General features: G+C 36.7%; 2 protein-coding genes across 13 annotated transcripts in view; one reads left to right on the top strand and one right to left on the bottom strand.

The window, feature by feature from the left end:
- Window positions 1–4,424, top strand: part of LOC105475442 (ATP binding cassette subfamily B member 4) — a 70,032-nt gene extending 65,608 nt beyond the window's left edge. For all 5 annotated transcript variants that reach the window (XM_011730664.3, XM_011730666.2, XM_011730662.2 and 2 more), the window contains 2 exons: window positions 3,172–3,318; window positions 4,161–4,424. In XM_011730664.3, the coding sequence (XP_011728966.2) occupies window positions 3,172–3,318; window positions 4,161–4,367 (354 nt within the window). In that variant the 3' untranslated portion in view covers window positions 4,368–4,424. The remainder of the gene's footprint in view (window positions 1–3,171; window positions 3,319–4,160) is intronic.
- Window positions 4,425–6,667: 2,243 nt separating this feature from the next.
- Window positions 6,668–17,033, bottom strand: part of LOC105475441 (carnitine O-octanoyltransferase) — a 58,153-nt gene continuing 47,787 nt past the window's right edge. For 7 of the 8 annotated variants that reach the window (XM_071094770.1, XM_071094772.1, XM_011730656.3 and 4 more), the window contains 5 exons: window positions 15,066–15,189; window positions 14,121–14,199; window positions 13,942–14,035; window positions 13,707–13,826; window positions 6,668–7,941 (listed from right to left, as the gene is read on the bottom strand). In XM_071094770.1, the coding sequence (XP_070950871.1) occupies window positions 7,821–7,941; window positions 13,707–13,826; window positions 13,942–14,035; window positions 14,121–14,199; window positions 15,066–15,189 (538 nt within the window). In that variant the 3' untranslated portion in view covers window positions 6,668–7,820. Of the gene's footprint in view, window positions 7,942–7,974; window positions 8,149–13,706; window positions 13,827–13,941; window positions 14,036–14,120; window positions 14,200–15,065; window positions 15,190–17,033 lie in introns of those variants that run through there. The other variant, XM_024790803.2, reaches the window with a different exon arrangement.

Here is a 17,033-nt window from a genome sequence, read left to right as displayed (position 1 = left end):
TTTGGTGAAATGTCTCCATGTTGTTTGCCCATATTCTAATTGGATATTTTTCTTTTACTGCTGAGTTTTGGGAAGCTTTTTGTTTTTGTTTTTTTTTAACATATTGTAATTACTGTTGGATATGTAGTTTGTAAATGTTTTCTCCCAGTCTGTAGCTTGTTTATTCATCCTATAAGAGGATCTTTTGCAGACCAAAAGTTTTACTTTTGATGAGGTCCAATTTATCAATTCTTCCTTGTATGGATTATGCTTTCAGTGTCAAGTCTAAGAACTCGTTGCTTAGCCCTAGGACCAAAATATTTTCTGCATTTTTTTTCTAAAAGTTTCATAGCTTTATGTTTTAAATTTCAGTCCATGACAATTTTGAGTCCACTTTAAACATGTGTAGCCCCAGAAGGATGGCTTGAGGTCCCTAAAAGTGATGGTAGGGACAATTCATTTTATGGCATTCTTCCAGCATTCGAGGTTCCACTGGGTTACACTGACGTTGAGCTTAATTATTTTTGCTTTTAGTTTCTGCTATAGTTAGAAATCACTCACACCTACAAATAAAATTTTAAAAACATTTCATTTTGGTTAGTCTTACCAACCTTTAATGCACAGGCATTGACCTGAATCAAGTATTGGATTTGATTGTGAATAGAAAAATTTACAGCTTCAGCTCTGAATATGAGTGACCACTGGACTTTAGGAAATTAATTCATATGATATACATCACTGTATAAGCCCTGCAAACTGAACTGACTCAATTTACCTCTCTATTCATGTTCTTTCTCAGCCTAGAATGTTATCTCAAAATCTAGCTCCCCAAACTTCTCTAAAAAGTTTCTTTCATTTATTTCCCCCTTTTTTCCTCCTTCCACCCTGTCTCCACAACAACTTCTATCTCCCTCTTCTGGTCTTTCATAGTGTGCTGTGTATACTACTACAGTCATGTGTTACATAACATTTTGGTCAATGACAGACTGCATATACCACAGTGGTTCCCATAAGATTATAATGGAGCTGAAAAATTCCTATTGCCTAGTGACATAGCTATTATAATATCATAGTGCAACACAAAATTCATGTGTTTGTGGTGATGCTAGCATAACAAAGCCACTGCGCTGCCAGTTGTATAAAAGTATAGCACATACTACTCTGTACAGTGCATAATACTTGATAATGACAACAAATGACTTATTGATTCATATATCTGTTATACTATTTGTTGTTAGAGTATACTCCTCCTATTTTAAAGAAAGTTAATTATAAGATAGCCTTAGGCAGGTCCTTCAGGAGGTATTCCATTAGGCAGGCATTACTATTATAGGAGATGATGGCAGCTCTGTGTGTATTATTGCTCCTGAAGGCCTTTCAGTGGGACAAAACATGGAGGTAGAAGACAGTGATATTGATTATCTCGATCTTGCATAGACCTAGGCTAATGTATGTTTGTCTCTTAGTTTATAACATAAAAGTGTGAAAAGTAAAAAATAAAAAATTAATTTTTTTGAGACATCTGCTCTGTTGCCTAGGCTGGAGTACAGTGGGATGATCATGGCTCACCGCAACCTCTGCCTCCTGGGCTCAAGTGATCCTCCCATGTCAGCCTCCAGAGTAGCTGGGACAGGTGCATGCCACCACGCCCAGCTAATTTTTTGTATTTTTGGTAGAGATGGGGTTTCACCATGTTGCCCAGGCTGGTCTCGAACTCCTGACCTCAAGTGATTCACTTGCCTCAGCCTCCCAAAGTGCTGGATTATAGGCATGAACCAGTGTGCCTAGCCATAAAAAATTTTAGACTGAAAACTTATAGAATAAGGACATAAAGAAAGAATCTTTGCGAAACTGTACAATCAATGTGTTTTTAAGCTAAGTGTTATTACAAAAGAGTCCAAAGGTTTGACAAATTTAAAAGTTCATGCCTGTAGTCTTAGCACTTTGGGAGGCTGAGATGAGAGGATTACTTGAGGCAAGCCCAGCCTGGGCAACATAGGGAGATCTAGTTTCTACAAAAACAAAAACAAAAACAAAATTAGCCAGGCTTGGTGGCACACTCTTGTAGTCTCAGCTACTTGAGAGGGATTGCTTGAGCCCCAGAGTCCAAGGTTGCAGTGAGCTATGATCACACCACGGCACTCTGGCCTGGGTGAAAGAACAAAACCCGATCTCTAAAATAATAAAAATAATTTAAAAATCTATAAAGTAAAAAAGTCAAAGTAAGCTAAGGTTAATTTATTGTTAAAAATTATAAAATTTAGTGTAGCCTAAGTGTACAGTGTGCATAAAGTCTACAGTAGTACACAGTAAGGCCTTCACATTCCACTCACCAGTCACTTACTGACTCACTCAGGCAACTTCCAGTCCTGCAAGCTCCATTCATGGTAAGTGCCCTATACAGGTGTACCATTCTTTAATCTTTTATACTGTATTTTTACTGTTCCTTTTCTATGTTTAGATACACAAATACTTACCATTGTGTTACAACTGCCAGTATTCAGTACAGTTACATGCTGTATAGGTTTGTAGCCTAGGAGCAACTGGCCATACCACATTGTCTAAGTGTATATAGTATGTGATACCATCTAGGTTTGTGTAAATACTGTACAATGTTTGTACAACAATAACATTGTCTAATAATGCAGTTTTCAGAACATATCCCAGTCATTAAGCAATGCATCATTGTAATTCGGTCCTTATTTGACCTTACATTGAATGATTTATATGTATAGTTTTTCTCTGTAGATTATAAATTCCTTTAGGGCAGGAACAAAGCTGAATTCATTTTCATATTTTTCACAGTTCATAGCATAGCATGCACTCAGTAAATATTTAATGGAATAAATAAGTTTGAAAGAATTCACTAGTATCTACATGGATCATATGAACATTTGAAATTTAAAAAAAGACTTTGAAAGTATTCATATTTAACCTTTACAGGACTCCAGTGACATCAGATTAACTGGCATTATAACAGTAGGAACTCGAAAATTTGCTCAACTTTCTATTGTAGAATACCATTGAGAATTAAAGTCACTAGTTTTCTAGTTTGATTTTAAAAATAAACACTTTGTTAAGTTTAAATGTTATAGAAACTGTTATTGACTCTAAATGTTTTTCTTATAAATAGAACTGTCAACTGTTAAGCAACAGTTCATTCAACATCTTTATAACTTGGTTAACTTGCAGAAATATGAAACAAGAGTGGGAGATAAGGGGACTCAGCTCTCAGGAGGTCAAAAACAGAGGATTGCTATTGCCCGAGCCCTCATCAGACAACCTCAAATCCTCCTGTTGGATGAAGCTACATCGGCTCTGGATACTGAAAGTGAAAAGGTGTGTGTGGCCTCCCAACTTATGTCCTATTCAATTTATGAAATAGAAGGGATTTTGTTGTCAACCATGAAAAAAAAAAAAAAACACAAGCACAGGGGGGAAAGCATGGAACTTTAGATAGTGAGTTTTTTTTAATTTTTATTTTTTTGAGACAGGGTCTCGCTCTGTTGCCTAGGCTGTAGTGCAGTGGCGCAATCTGGCTCAATGCAACCTCTGCCTCCCGGGTTCAAGCAATTCTCTTGCCTCATCCTCCCAAGTAGCTGGGACTACAGGTGCCCACTACTATGCCCGGCTAATTTTTGTATTTTTAGTAGAGGCAAGGTTTCATTATGTTGGCCAGGCTGGTCTCGAATCCTAACCTTGTGATCTGCCTGCCTCGGCCTCCCGAAGTGCTGGGATTACAGGCGTGAGCCACCTTGCCTGGCCGATAGTGGTTATTTTGAAGTAATGGAATACTTTATTCCAAATTTTCTAAAATGATTATATATTTTATAAACAAAACATTCAAAAGAAAAAAGCTGCATAAATTACATTTTTAGCACATTAGGAATGAAAAACTGGAAAATACTCAAAAGGGAACTAGTTAAACAGAAGATTAGAAAATTTAAATACTTAAGAATTTTTTTACAGCATGGGAACCCATTTGCATTATATTTAAAAAGCAGAACATAACTATGTAGATTAAATGTTGATTATACAAAATACACATACATAAAGTTCAAAGATTCTAAGAGATTAGAAATTAAAAGTTTATTAGAATGGTAACATTTTCAAATTTACTTGAATGTTAAAACTAATTTATACAATTTTTATGATAAGGTGTCTGTCTGATTTATCAATAGCTTGTCCAAGAAGCCCTGGACAAAGCCAGAGAAGGCCGCACCTGCATTGTGATTGCTCACCGCCTGTCCACCATCCAGAATGCAGACTTAATAGTGGTGTTTCAGAATGGCAGAGTCAAGGAGCACGGTACACATCAGCAGCTGCTGGCACAGAAAGGCATCTATTTTTCAATGGTCAGTGTCCAGGTTGGGACACAGAACTTATGAACTTTTGCTACAGTATATTTTAAAAATAAATTCAAGTTATTCTACAATTTTATCTGACTTGTAAAAGAAGTTTCTAGTTTGTCATCATAAAACATAGATATATCTCATTCTAGATCAATTTAGAAGATCCAATTTGGGGTTTATTACAGCATTTGAAATTTGAGAGTTAGAAGTGACACCTGTCTTGAAATATTAAAACAACAGGCTGGCTCTCCCTAAGTTATTAGAAACATCCAGAAAAAGAACAAAATTCAAGATAAGTACAGGTGTAGAAATATAGAAGCCACAGACATAGGGAAATGGTCTTATGGTCCTGAATGGGTTGGGTAGACAGGATAGTTTGGGAATAATTTTCCCAAGTACAAAAGAAAAATAAATTGTTCAATAGCCTCATATCTCTTGGTAATTTTCTAAATAATTCTATTATGGAATCAAAGTTTTTTAAATGAATGAATTTCCAGCTTTATCATCGAAGACCAAGAGAAAATGAAATTGCCCCTATCTAGCTAACTCTGAAAGCACATATCAGTTCCATTAAGCAAGAAAGAGCCCTATCATTAAGTATCTCTTTAAAGTTTTAAACTCGTTAATTTAAAATGTACAATTATCAATATAATTTGAAACATCAAACATCAACGATACATGCTGAGTTTCTATAGCAACTATGTTCTCTTTTATAAATATACTACTTTCCCCAGAAAATCCGTTTTTCCTACAAGGAAAGGTATGTTTAATGGAAAGCCAAAAATATTCTAGACAACCCCTGGAAGCTAACCACACTGAAATGTTTCCGTATTTTTCCCTTTGTTTTCTCCACAATTTTCTGCAACAAATTAGTTCTTAGTGTCATATCAGGTTGTTAAATTCAGTAAATTATCCAAAGTTCTTCTAACTGTAATAAACCATATTACCAAAGAATTTTTCAAAGGTGACCACTGTGTGAGTGGATCAAATTTCAGATTAACCAAGACAAAAGTGAGGCAAAAAGTATATTACTGCAGTGACCCAAAGTAGTATTCAACCTATTCCTCTATAATGATTCCCAAACTTGCCTGGTCAGAATCATGGGGCATCTATTCCTAAACAAAATAATAGATTCAGTAGGTCTGGGTTGAGACCCAGGAATCTGTTTTTTAAAATGCACTCTAGATGATTATTCACGTCAGGCAAGTTAGGAAAAGTGGTGAGGTGTGATTGAGAGGGGGTTTCTGTGCAGGTGATGCAGTTTCCAAAATACCCCACTCATTACACATTATAGGTTGAGTATTCTTATCTAAAATGCTTGGGATCAGAAGTGTTTCATATGTCAGAATATTTGCATTATATTCACTGGCTGAGCATCCCAAGTCCAGAAATCCTAAATGTTCCAGTGAGCATTTCCTTATGTCAGCACTCAAAATGTTTTGGATTTTGGAGAATTTCTGGTGTTCAGATTTGGGATTCTTAACCTGTATTTAAACACCAACCAAATGATTCTAAATGCTCTTGCTGTCTAGTTTACAACCCTGCACTAGAGTGAGGGAAAAGGTTCTTAGTTCAGAGCTCATCTTCCTTTTCTATACCAACCATGAAGAAATGTATCAAATGTCACAGAAGCCAACTCTGAATGTTTTCACAGAGAAACAGTACTGGTGCTTTTCAGGACAGAGGCTGGCACAGTGTAAAGGGCTTAACTGTTAGTAATAAACCAGTCTTATCAAATTCAAAATATACATGTTTTTTAAAAGGGATGTATAGAATCAGTACACTGAGTATGATGTAATCTTTATATATATTAAAATGTCTGGCAGATTGCTATGGTGCCCAATAATCATGCCCTCTCTGCCCACTCTTTTACAAAGTGACTTTCTCTTATCAAGAGATTACTTTTTCCCCACTCCTTAAATCTGGACCTCCCTTGTGACTTGGTTTAATCAACAAAATGCAGCCAAGTGATGGCATGTGACTTCAGGGCCTAGGCCTCAAGGGACCTTCACCTCTCAGAACACTCTCTCTACCAAGTAAGGAAGCTCAATTTTGAATACTGGATGATGAGAGACCATGTCAGGAGAGAGAGTCACAGCCACCAAATTTGCAGATAGTGGGTGAGGTGATCTTAAACTTTCCAGCCTCAGTCCTGGCTGCCTGATGATTATAGCTGTATAAATAAACACAGGCAAGACCAGCAGAAGAACTGTCTAGCTATTATCAATCAACTGACAAAGTCATGAGAAACAATAAATGAATACAAGACACTAAGTTTTGGATGGTTAATTACACAGCAATATATAATCGAGGTCAAAAAGCACGAGAAAAGCAAACAGGAATGAATCATTTATTCAAACATAAAAAGCCATATAATTTTGGGAGTTTCATTTTTTGAGAGTAAAAACTACAAAATTGAACAGCGAGGAGGAAAAAGTTCTGATAATCTGATTCAACATTAGTCCTTTAAAAATCTAACAAGTTTAAATATAAGTGCTTTATTTTTATATTCACAAAACTAATTATAATACACCACAATGAATTTTGTTACAGTTTTATGTGTGTGTGATAGAGGGTATACATCTCCATCTACTACCTAATTTGTCTGTTCGAAACAGTTATTTTTCTTTTTTTTTTTTTTTTTTTTTTTTTTGAGACAGGGTCTCACTCTCTTGCCCAGGCTATAGCATAAGGGCACCACCATCACAGCTCACTGCAGCCACAACCTCCTGGGCTCAACTGATCCTCCTGTCTCAACCTTCAAGTAGCTTGGTCTACAGGCACACATGCACTATCATACCCCACTAGTTTTTTGATCTTGTAGAGACAGGACCTTACCCTGTTGCCCAGGCTGGTCTCAAACTCCTAGCTTCAAGCAATACACTCCCACCTCGGCCTCCCAAAGTGCTAAGATTATAGGCATGAGCCACTGCACCCAGCCCAAAAGAGTTATTTTAGATCACCATTAAATTGTAGTGGTCTTTCCCATCAAACATAACAGGCTTGTAACCCTGTGGTGAACATAGAAGGCATTGATTTCAGGGAAATTAGCATAAAATAATGTAATTCATACCCTTTGGTAGCTAAAAACATTAAAGTGCTTGAAAGATGGACTCTACACTGATGTCCAGAGAGAGGATTTATAACCCATGTAAGTACCAACAAAAATACTTAAAAATTAGAGTAAGATTTGCATTGTTAAAATTTATAGATTTGGATTGTTGAGGCTTAAATACTGCATAGTTCTATATTCACTATGTCATAATTTGCATTGCTGCTGCATCAGAGGAGCTTAAAAATATTTCTACCTCCTATGGCAGAATAAATTTAGAGAGCATGATTCCACTATTTTCTACATTTAACAAGTTTTCTTAACTTGTTAAAGGAATGTTAGGAAGTTAACATTCCTTCCCATCTCATATTACCAACTCACTCCCAGCACCCAGGTTAATGATATGTTTTGGTAAGTGCTTAATAGATGATTCATCTCTAAAGATGAGTAGTGTTCATCAGCTGTATCATATCATAAAAAGCACAAAAAGTCAGCTGAACTAGCTTTTCGGCATCAGTCTCGGGACAGGATTTCCAGGCTGAACAGGCCACAACAAACCTGTGAAGCATAAATAATGATTAATGATTACACAAAAGGCTCCAAATAGTGATGGTGAATACAACCAGGACTTTATTTCATCTGGATATTCATACATGAAATGTGAAGTCTTGCTGACATTAGGTAAATGTAACCTGACACAACTGAAGGTAAAGCCATATCTGTAGATAATGCTAAGGAACACCTCATTCATTAGATGACGAGAGCCTAGGGACAAAGGGGAACAAATTAGCTAGAGCTCTGAAGTGCTCTGAAGTTAGGTCTTACTACGTTTAAAACAGAACAAAAAACCTCCTTCCTAGAAAATCCTTCCTAAAGTGCTACTGGAATGAGTTGGAATATAAATTCATGCTACAGTTTTTAATGAAATTTAAACTGCTTTTAAAGAGTATAGTACTTGAAGAAAGTTTGAAAAAAAAAAACGGGAGGGAAGGATAATAGGTGAGAAAGGCTATTTCTAGAAGAGTCAAAAAGAGAAACTCTTGGGATCAAGTCAGGCCTTCTACCATCTTTCTCGAGATACTCCTAATAGGAAATCCCAGATCTGGCAAGTGAGAAAAGTGGCCCCAGGAAGCTTGAAATAAATAGGAGAGAAGCCTGCCTTAGAGCTAGTCTTCCATTTTACAGAGAGAAGTTTCCATAGCAAAATATGAATTAGGCTCAAAATTAAAATGTGCAATGTAATGCTTCTGGAAAACTACGCAATTTTCACATCACTTAAAAAAAGAGTAAATTATGTCTTCAACATGTGCTTTAAATTAAGCAAAAAGAAATAAAAATAAGAACATGCTCTGGCCCAGTATATAATTATGAAACCAATGTCTGAGTGGATTATATTTGCAGAAAGATAATACAGAAACCTTTAGGAAGTCCTGCCTTGTTTTCACCTAGTGATTCATGATCACGAATCATTCTCCAGCTACACTGGGCATGGAATTCCCAGATATTTAGCAGCATCTAAACATGTTTCTCTCCACAGATGAACCGTTCTTATTCAAGTGTCAATTTTTTAAAACAATTTATCTTTCTAAATTATAAAGAACAGCCTTTCTTACATGTACAGACAATTCATGAAAGGAACACAATGCCAAAAACAATAAAAAAAAGTTTTACTTCATAGGTAAACAAGTAATTTATGTTATTTTTTGCCAGCAAATGGGTAAAGACTTTTTTTTGAGAAAGACTCTCGCTCTGTTGCCCAGGCTGGAGTGCAGTGGCATGATCTCAGCTCACTGCAACCTCCATCTCCCAGTGTGAAGCAATTCTCATGCCTCAGGTTCCCAAGTAACTTGGACTACAGTTGTGTGCCACCACACCAGCGAATTTTTGTATTTTTAGTAGCGATGGGGTTTCACCATGTTGGCCAGACTGGTCTTGAACTCCTGGCCTCAAGTGATCCACCCACCTTGGCCTCCCAAAGTGCTGGGATTACGGGCATGAGCCACCATGCCTAGCCTAAAGAATTTTTATAATAACTAGAGCTGGCAATGGTGTGATGAAATGAGAAAGGATACATTTATAACCTTATACATTATTTGTAATGATGGAAAAACAAAATAGTAGAGAAGCAGATAAATCATAGGAATCCTAAGACTGGAAATTATACAATCATCAAAATATCGCAAAGTATACTTAAAGGCATTGCAAACTGCTTGAAATAATAAGAACGAAATTCACAAAAAAGGACACAAATATTTACAGTGTAAATATACAATCTAAATACATTATAAGTTGGGAGCATCATATAATTATAGTCTTATGCCATGTAATGGAAATGTAGATAACTTTGTTCTTATGTATTTTTTATATTTAACTTTTTTTTTTACAATCAGTGTGTAATACATTTAAAATGCAATGGTCTTATCTTGGGGTAGAAGAGATAAAAGGAGAGGCAGGGGAGGCAGGCACGCTCAGTGTAACTTTATGTAAATACATTGTAATTTCTATTTTTTTGCTTTTTCATTTCTCTGAAAATGTTTCTATATTGTACCAACCCTTGCCCCACTTGCTTTAGTTTCAATGCTCCTATCACAGAAGGGTCCAGTGCATGTCATAAAAGCCATCAAAAACAGTCTTGAATAATCAGAACGCTTCTGTGAGATTATTTAACGACAGTTCTGGCACTGCTTCTACTATGTCTTCCTCCTCGTCATTTGGCTCTGGTTCAGAAGCACTCATCTCCTTCAAGTCACCTTCTGTTAATTTCTGTGGTGTGGTGACTAATAGTGCTTGATTTTTAAAAATTTTTAATAGAGATGAAGTCTTACTATATTGCTCAGGATGGTCTCAAACTCCTGGTCTCAAGCAATCTTCCCACCTTGGCCTTCCAAACTGCTGGAAATACAGGCATGAGCCACCGAACCTGGCCCAACATCCATACCTTGAAACCCTTCACCTTCCCCCGCCTTTTTTTTTTTTTGGCCATATCCACAATCTGTTACATGATTTCCTAGACTGACTCTGTCGCAAATCCTGTGAAATCATGTACATCTGGACATAGTTTTCTCTAGCAGAAATTTATTGTTTTGGGCTTGATTGCTTTCATGACTTCTTCTATAACAACAATGGCATCTTCAGTGGTGTAATCCTTCCAGACTTTCATGATGCTCTCTTCCATTGGGGTAAAAGACAATCCTTGGTGACCATCCTTTCTATTGAGTCCTGCATGTAATGAGCCTTATAGGTCCTTATGACCCCCGATCTAGAGCCTGAATTAGAGACATGTCTGGGGGTAAGTAGACCAAAGACCTTGACACTTTGGGTGTTTAAATCATGGTGTTCTGGGTGGCCAGTGTCACTGTCCAAAATCAAAACAACTTTAAAAGGCAGTCTCTGGCCGGGCACGGTGGATCACACCTGTAATCCCAGCACTTTGGGAGGCCAAGGCGGGCGGATCACGAGGTCGGGAGATTGAGACCATCCTAACACGGTGAAACCCCGTCTCTACTAAAAATACAAAAAAATTAGCCGGGTGTGGTGGTGGGCGCCTGTAGTCTCAGCTACTCGGGAGGCTGAGGCAGGAGAATGGCGTGAACCCAGGAGGCAGAGCTTGCAGTGAGCCGAGATCGTGCCACTTCACTCCAGCCTGGGGGACAGGGCAAGACTCCGTCTCAAAACAAAAACAAAAACAAAAACACAGTCCCTTACTGACTAGGTACTTCCTGACTTCAGTGACAAAGCATCAAAGAAACCAATCCAGAAAAAAAGGTTATCATTGTCCAGGCCTTCTTGTAAACTACCAGCTGATGTTTATCTTTTCCCTTCAAGGCTCAAAGTTAACAGCTTTACAGACAAAGGCAGTCCTGATCATAAACCCTACTGCATTTGCACAAAACAGTAGTGTTGGCCTATCCCTTTCTGCCTTAAAGCCTGATGCTTGCTTCTTGTGATGGTTAATACTGAGTGTCAACTTGATTTGATTGAAAGATGCAAAGTATTGATCCTGGGTTTGTCTGAGACAGTGTTGTCAAAGGAGATTAACATTTGAGTCAGTGGGCTGGGAAAGGCAGACCCACCCTTTGTCTGGGAGGACACCATCTAATCAGCTGCCAGTGCAGCCAGAATATAAAGCAGGCAGAAAAACGTGAAAAGACTAGACTGGCTTAGCCTCCCAGCCTACATCTTTCTCCTGTGCTAGACGCTTCCTGCCCTTGAACATTAGACTCTAACTTCTCCAGCTGTGGGACTCAGATTGGCTTCCTTGCTCCTCAGCTTGCAGCTGGCCTATTGTGGGACCTTGTGATCATGTGAGTTAATGCTTCTTATATACTTCTTATATATATCCTATTAGTTCTGTCCCTGTAGAGAACCCTGACTAATACACTTCTCTTATGAACAAATGTCCTTTGTGGCATTTTTTTTTTCCAGAATAGGGCACATTTGTCTGCATTAAAAACCTGTTCAGGCAGATATCCTTTCTCCTCAGTGATTTTCTTAATGGTGTCTGGGAACTTGTCTGCTGCCTCTACTTCTCCTGTTATCTTGACATTTTTAAAGCCAAACCTCTTTCTAAAATTATCAAACTATCCTTTGCTGGCATTAAATTCTCCAGCTTTAGATCCTTCACCTTCCTTTAAAGTTGTCATATAGTAACTTTGCTTTTTCTAGAATCATAGTAGAGTCCATAGGTATGGCTTTTTATAGCAATCCTGTACCCACAAAAAAGCTGCATTTTAAATTGGAGATCAAAAGGTATTTTGCAAAAAGGGCAAAGTTTTAATGCCTGCCGGTGTAGCTGCAGCAACAGCTTCACAAATTTCCTTTTTTTTTTTTAATGGTACTCATACTAGATTTATTTATGTTGAAATGATGGGCAAATGCAGCTACAGATCTCAATCTATCATACTTATCAAGCAATCAACTCTTTATTGTAATATCATGACTTTTCTCTGCTTCTTGGGAGCACTTCCAGTATTACTAGAAGCACTACATATGGGTCCCATGGTATTATTCAATGTTTATAATACTGTACTACCCACAATGAAAAATACATGAGAATAGAACCACGAAAGATCACTTTTTGTGATCCACTAAAGAGACAAACTGCTTATGCAGAGATGACTAGCATTATATAACATCTTAAGGAGATACTTGCAACTAATCTTTAGCTTACCACAATAGCAACATGAGGTGACTACAAAATTATTATAGTAGTACAGTATGTACCACAATTAATTTTATGCAATTATGACTGAAAACTGCATCTTTACATTTGTTTACATTTCTCTCGACTCCAAATGGCCCCACATAAAGTCTATAAGGGCTTATGTTCATACATTTTGAAAAATTTTAATTTTTTATAGTAGATTTGTATATATTTTATGGTAGTAAATGATGAAATAGATGAGTATCTTTATATATTTTATGCATTCATGAATACTTTAGTTTTTGGATATTTCTAAGCTACACAGTTTTGAGTTTTTTTCAAATTATCTCAATCTCTAAAAAATTTTCTCATTTATTTAAAATCTGCATATAAGTGTATCCATGCAGTTCAAACCCATGTTGTTTGAGGGTCAATTGTATGAGAAACTGAAATATGTCATGCATATTACCATTCCAATTTTTCACATTCTATCCGCAGTGCCTCCAAGCCTTCCCTCTTCTTATTCACATAGTGCTAAACGTAGCCACATAATTTTTACGAAACCAACTATGCTTTGAAAGGTCCCCTGTAAAGAGACTGCCAGACTATAAATAAGGACCTTACAAGCCTTGCTATCACTTTCATTTTATTTTGTTTTCCACCACTCTTTTTTATACTGGGTTTTGATCTTTTCGTTCTCATTCTTTCCACAAACATAAGTCAGACTCCACACAGCCCAAATGAACTGCATCTGAATTGGTAAAACATGTTTTAAAAAGTATAATTTACCCAATCTCTTTTCTCTATCTCATTAATATTGTCTATGACTACATGAACCACCATATATTTAAACATTTTATCTGAGCTTACTATAAAATACCTTGTACAAACCAAATATGTTCACGGGTATACTGATTTTGAGGATGATGATATGATTGCTGAATCGACCTGAAACAGTGTTCTGCATAAAAACACCTAAGGGACTGATCTGACAAGTGTCTCAAAAGCAGGACAGAGAAACATGAATATGCATTAAATGCCTAAGTGGAAAAAACAGATACTTATGTAGCAAGTGACAGATGGCAATATAAGAATCACCGTGTAGGAAAGGCATTTAAATAACAAAAGTAATACCTTTCTTACTCTATAGCACTGTACAAATAAAAAAGAGAAGCCTCACCTGTCATCTCTGATGTGGTAGAAAAATCCATAACCATTGTGTACCATGGGAACTACCACTCCCTGGACTCGTAAATAGCCAACCAGACTTGTTGAGAGAACAAAATTTCCACCTCCTCCGCTGTGTGGCACAATAAAAGGACATTTTACTAGGCCTACAGATGCTTATATTGTTTCTAAAACGCATTTAACATATAAAAAAATTGATGAAGTTGTTAAATACTACACTATATTACCTTTTGGAAAAAAGTGGGTCCGTAAAGAGTTCTGGAACAGGAAGACCTTCCTCTTTCGCTATGAGTAAGAGACCTAAAAGGTGACGATCAAATCCTGCAATGAAATCCCAAATCTAAAGTTAGAAAAAAATTTTTCACCATGAGAGATTTTTTAGTCAGAAAAATTTTAACATAAGTACCTTTTCCAGCTGAACAATCTTTCATCATTTTATTATGCTTTGCAAAAGCTTGTAACATCTTTTGCTGCCGCTCATGAAGCTGTATTAAAAACCGAGAGACACTTCAATAACACACTGTGCAAAACCCAACTAGAAAAAAATCCTAAGCTCATTGTAATTAGGATTTGGGTAATTTGGCAGAGGAAAGAAGATTTCTAGGAAGATCTATAATACATACTGCTATATCTTTCCCTCAGTTATTCTATCGCCTGTTCTTCCCTGTATGTCCTACTTCTTATTTCTTTCCTGGAATAGGAAACTATGAACTTGTGGGCAGCACTGAAGTGACATTAACAAGTATAAAGATAGAAGCAAGATTTCAAAAATGGAAGCATAACTAAACAAATGACAATAAAACAGTTCTATAAAATTAAGATACAGGCACTCATATATAACCACATCTAGCAAAACTAAAGAAACAAATATAATACTAAAATAACAGTGAGAAGGAAATTTGCTGTTGTCTAAATGCTTCAAAAAAAAGAGTATGAAACAAAGCATACAACTGTCCTGGTTCCAGTATATGAAACAAGAATCTGTGATTTCAAAAACATTCAACCATATCAAGAAAACCTTCCTTTTTAATGGCACCTTGGAACTTCTGCACTTTATTAGTGTTGTTCTAAAGGTAAATAAGAAGTCCTGAAATACCTAAAGTACTGAAGACGCTTTGCCTAGAAATTAACACAAATGGGGTCCTTTTCCCGCCTTCCCTGTTTCTTAGTCTTTCCAAGAAGTACACACTTAACTGGTGAATGAACAAATGCTTTAAAAACCTCAAAAAGATGTCTCAAAGTATTTTAATGATCCAGGAAAACTGAAGCAAAGAAATTAGTTACTCAAAGACCACAGTTCCTTTAGAACAATTAAACAAATCTTGTGCGTTTTTTCTTTTCCAATACTCACACTGACAGAAGGATCCTGCATGGACTGGCACCACCTGACTGCTTCAACTGTGCATGACCGCATAGTCTCTGTACGGCCATGATAAAAATATCTTGTCATAGCTGTTTCATAGCAACAACCAGGGCTACAAGAAAAAATTAAAAGAGTGTATCATAAGAAATAAAATGTTCTAATATCATTACAGACATAGTTGCCTAATAAAGCTAGCTTTGTTCAGAGAGTAAGCCCTTTAACACAGATAGGTTGGAGACTTTCAATAAAAAAGAGGCTATTTTCAATACCAAAGAGCAAAAAGTACTCTGATAATGTGGACTGTTTCAAAGGCATGGCTGCTGTCAGGTATACACTACAGCCTCTAAGATGGCCCCCGTCATTCCTGCCTCCTGGTATTTATGCTCTGCTGTAACCCCTCACTTTTGAGCGCAGGCTAGACAGTGACTTGCATCTAATGGAAAGAGTACAGCACAAGAGATGGGATATCACATCTGAAATTAGGTTACAAAGAGAGGTCTCTCTTGTTCTCTTATTTCTCATCTGAAGAAAGTCAGCTGCCATGCTGAGGCTGCCCGATGGAGAGCCCTAGTGGCAGAAAACTGAGGACGGCCCTCTGGACAACAGCTAGGGAGGAACCAAATCCTATTAGTTCCCGTGGGTGAGGTGAGAAGTGGACCTACCCTCAGGAGAGCAGATGACAACAGCCTTGGCTGATACCGACTACAACCTCATGAAAAACCTTAATTAAGTCAGAGGTACTCAACTAAGCTGTATCACAAAAAAATGACCCACAACATTGTGATATAAAATTACTGATCCATAAAATATGTGATATAAAAAAGGTATGTGTTTTAAGCCACTACATTTTGGGGTAATTTATTATACAGAAATAGGTAATACAGAGTCCTTGACCTTTAGTGCCTCCATATAGAACACGAAGGACTAGAATAAAGTAGAAGTATAATTTAAGAAGTTCCCCAAAGTGATATCTGTTTTCCTGGGTTGGAGAATGATATAGCAATTTTAGGTATAAAACTCTCTTACTTTCTTGTTGGTTAGAATTTGGAGTCAAAGAGATCAAATAAAGTGAGAGTGGAAAGTCTCTGATGTGGGTACTAAGAGGACCCAAACAGTTTTCAAGCCTCTTCTGTTCAGTGTTTCTGTCTGGAGTGAAATGGTATCTCTTCAAAGTGTGAAGGAGAAAGTGTGAATAACATTTTTAAATAGCACTGAAATAACATTCTTTCAGGAAAACAAAAATAAAAGCAGTAAAAATTAGTAACAAAATATTACCACTGTAACCTCAAATGAAATAATGCATCTTAGCAATGATCTTCAATGACTATTAAAATGTTAGGTAAAAAAATTCAGGGAGCAAACTTTTTATAATAGATGCTGGCTGACAAGTAAACACACCTCAATCTTAAACTATGGAGTAGAAAACAAAGAGCATTAACTATTTATTATTGTAAAACATAACCAAAATAAGAAGTGATGCTTATTATCAATCCTCTAGCTCTGACTACCATTTTATAAGACACACAGGAGACTGAGCAACATGTTAAATATCAACATGGGACTACAATCAGGAAAATTCAGAAAACTCTACAGGATAAATGACCCAGTTTCTTCATCAAATCAAATACAGTAAGAGAAAGGTAGGAAAAAGATTCCCATATTTAAAAAGGACTTAAGAGGCGTATCAATCAAATGCAATGTGTAAAATTTATTTGGAACCTCATTTGAACATATCTTCTGTATAAAAAAAAATACTATGTGAAATTTCCAATGCCAGCTATGATGAGCTAGTTTGTAGCAAGGCAGTCTTAATGCTAGGAACAAAAACAAAAACTGGACTCAAAAAACATCTATTTGAAGGCTTTGCAGAATTTTTTTTTATTATACTTTTAAGTTCTGGGATACATGTGCAGAATGTGCAGGTTCATTACATAGGTATACATGTGCCATGTTGGT

This window comes from Macaca nemestrina, chromosome 4, assembly GCF_043159975.1.
Source record: "Macaca nemestrina isolate mMacNem1 chromosome 4, mMacNem.hap1, whole genome shotgun sequence".
Classification (NCBI taxonomy): domain Eukaryota; kingdom Metazoa; phylum Chordata; class Mammalia; order Primates; family Cercopithecidae; genus Macaca; species Macaca nemestrina.
This window is presented reverse-complemented; position numbering and strand designations above follow the sequence as displayed.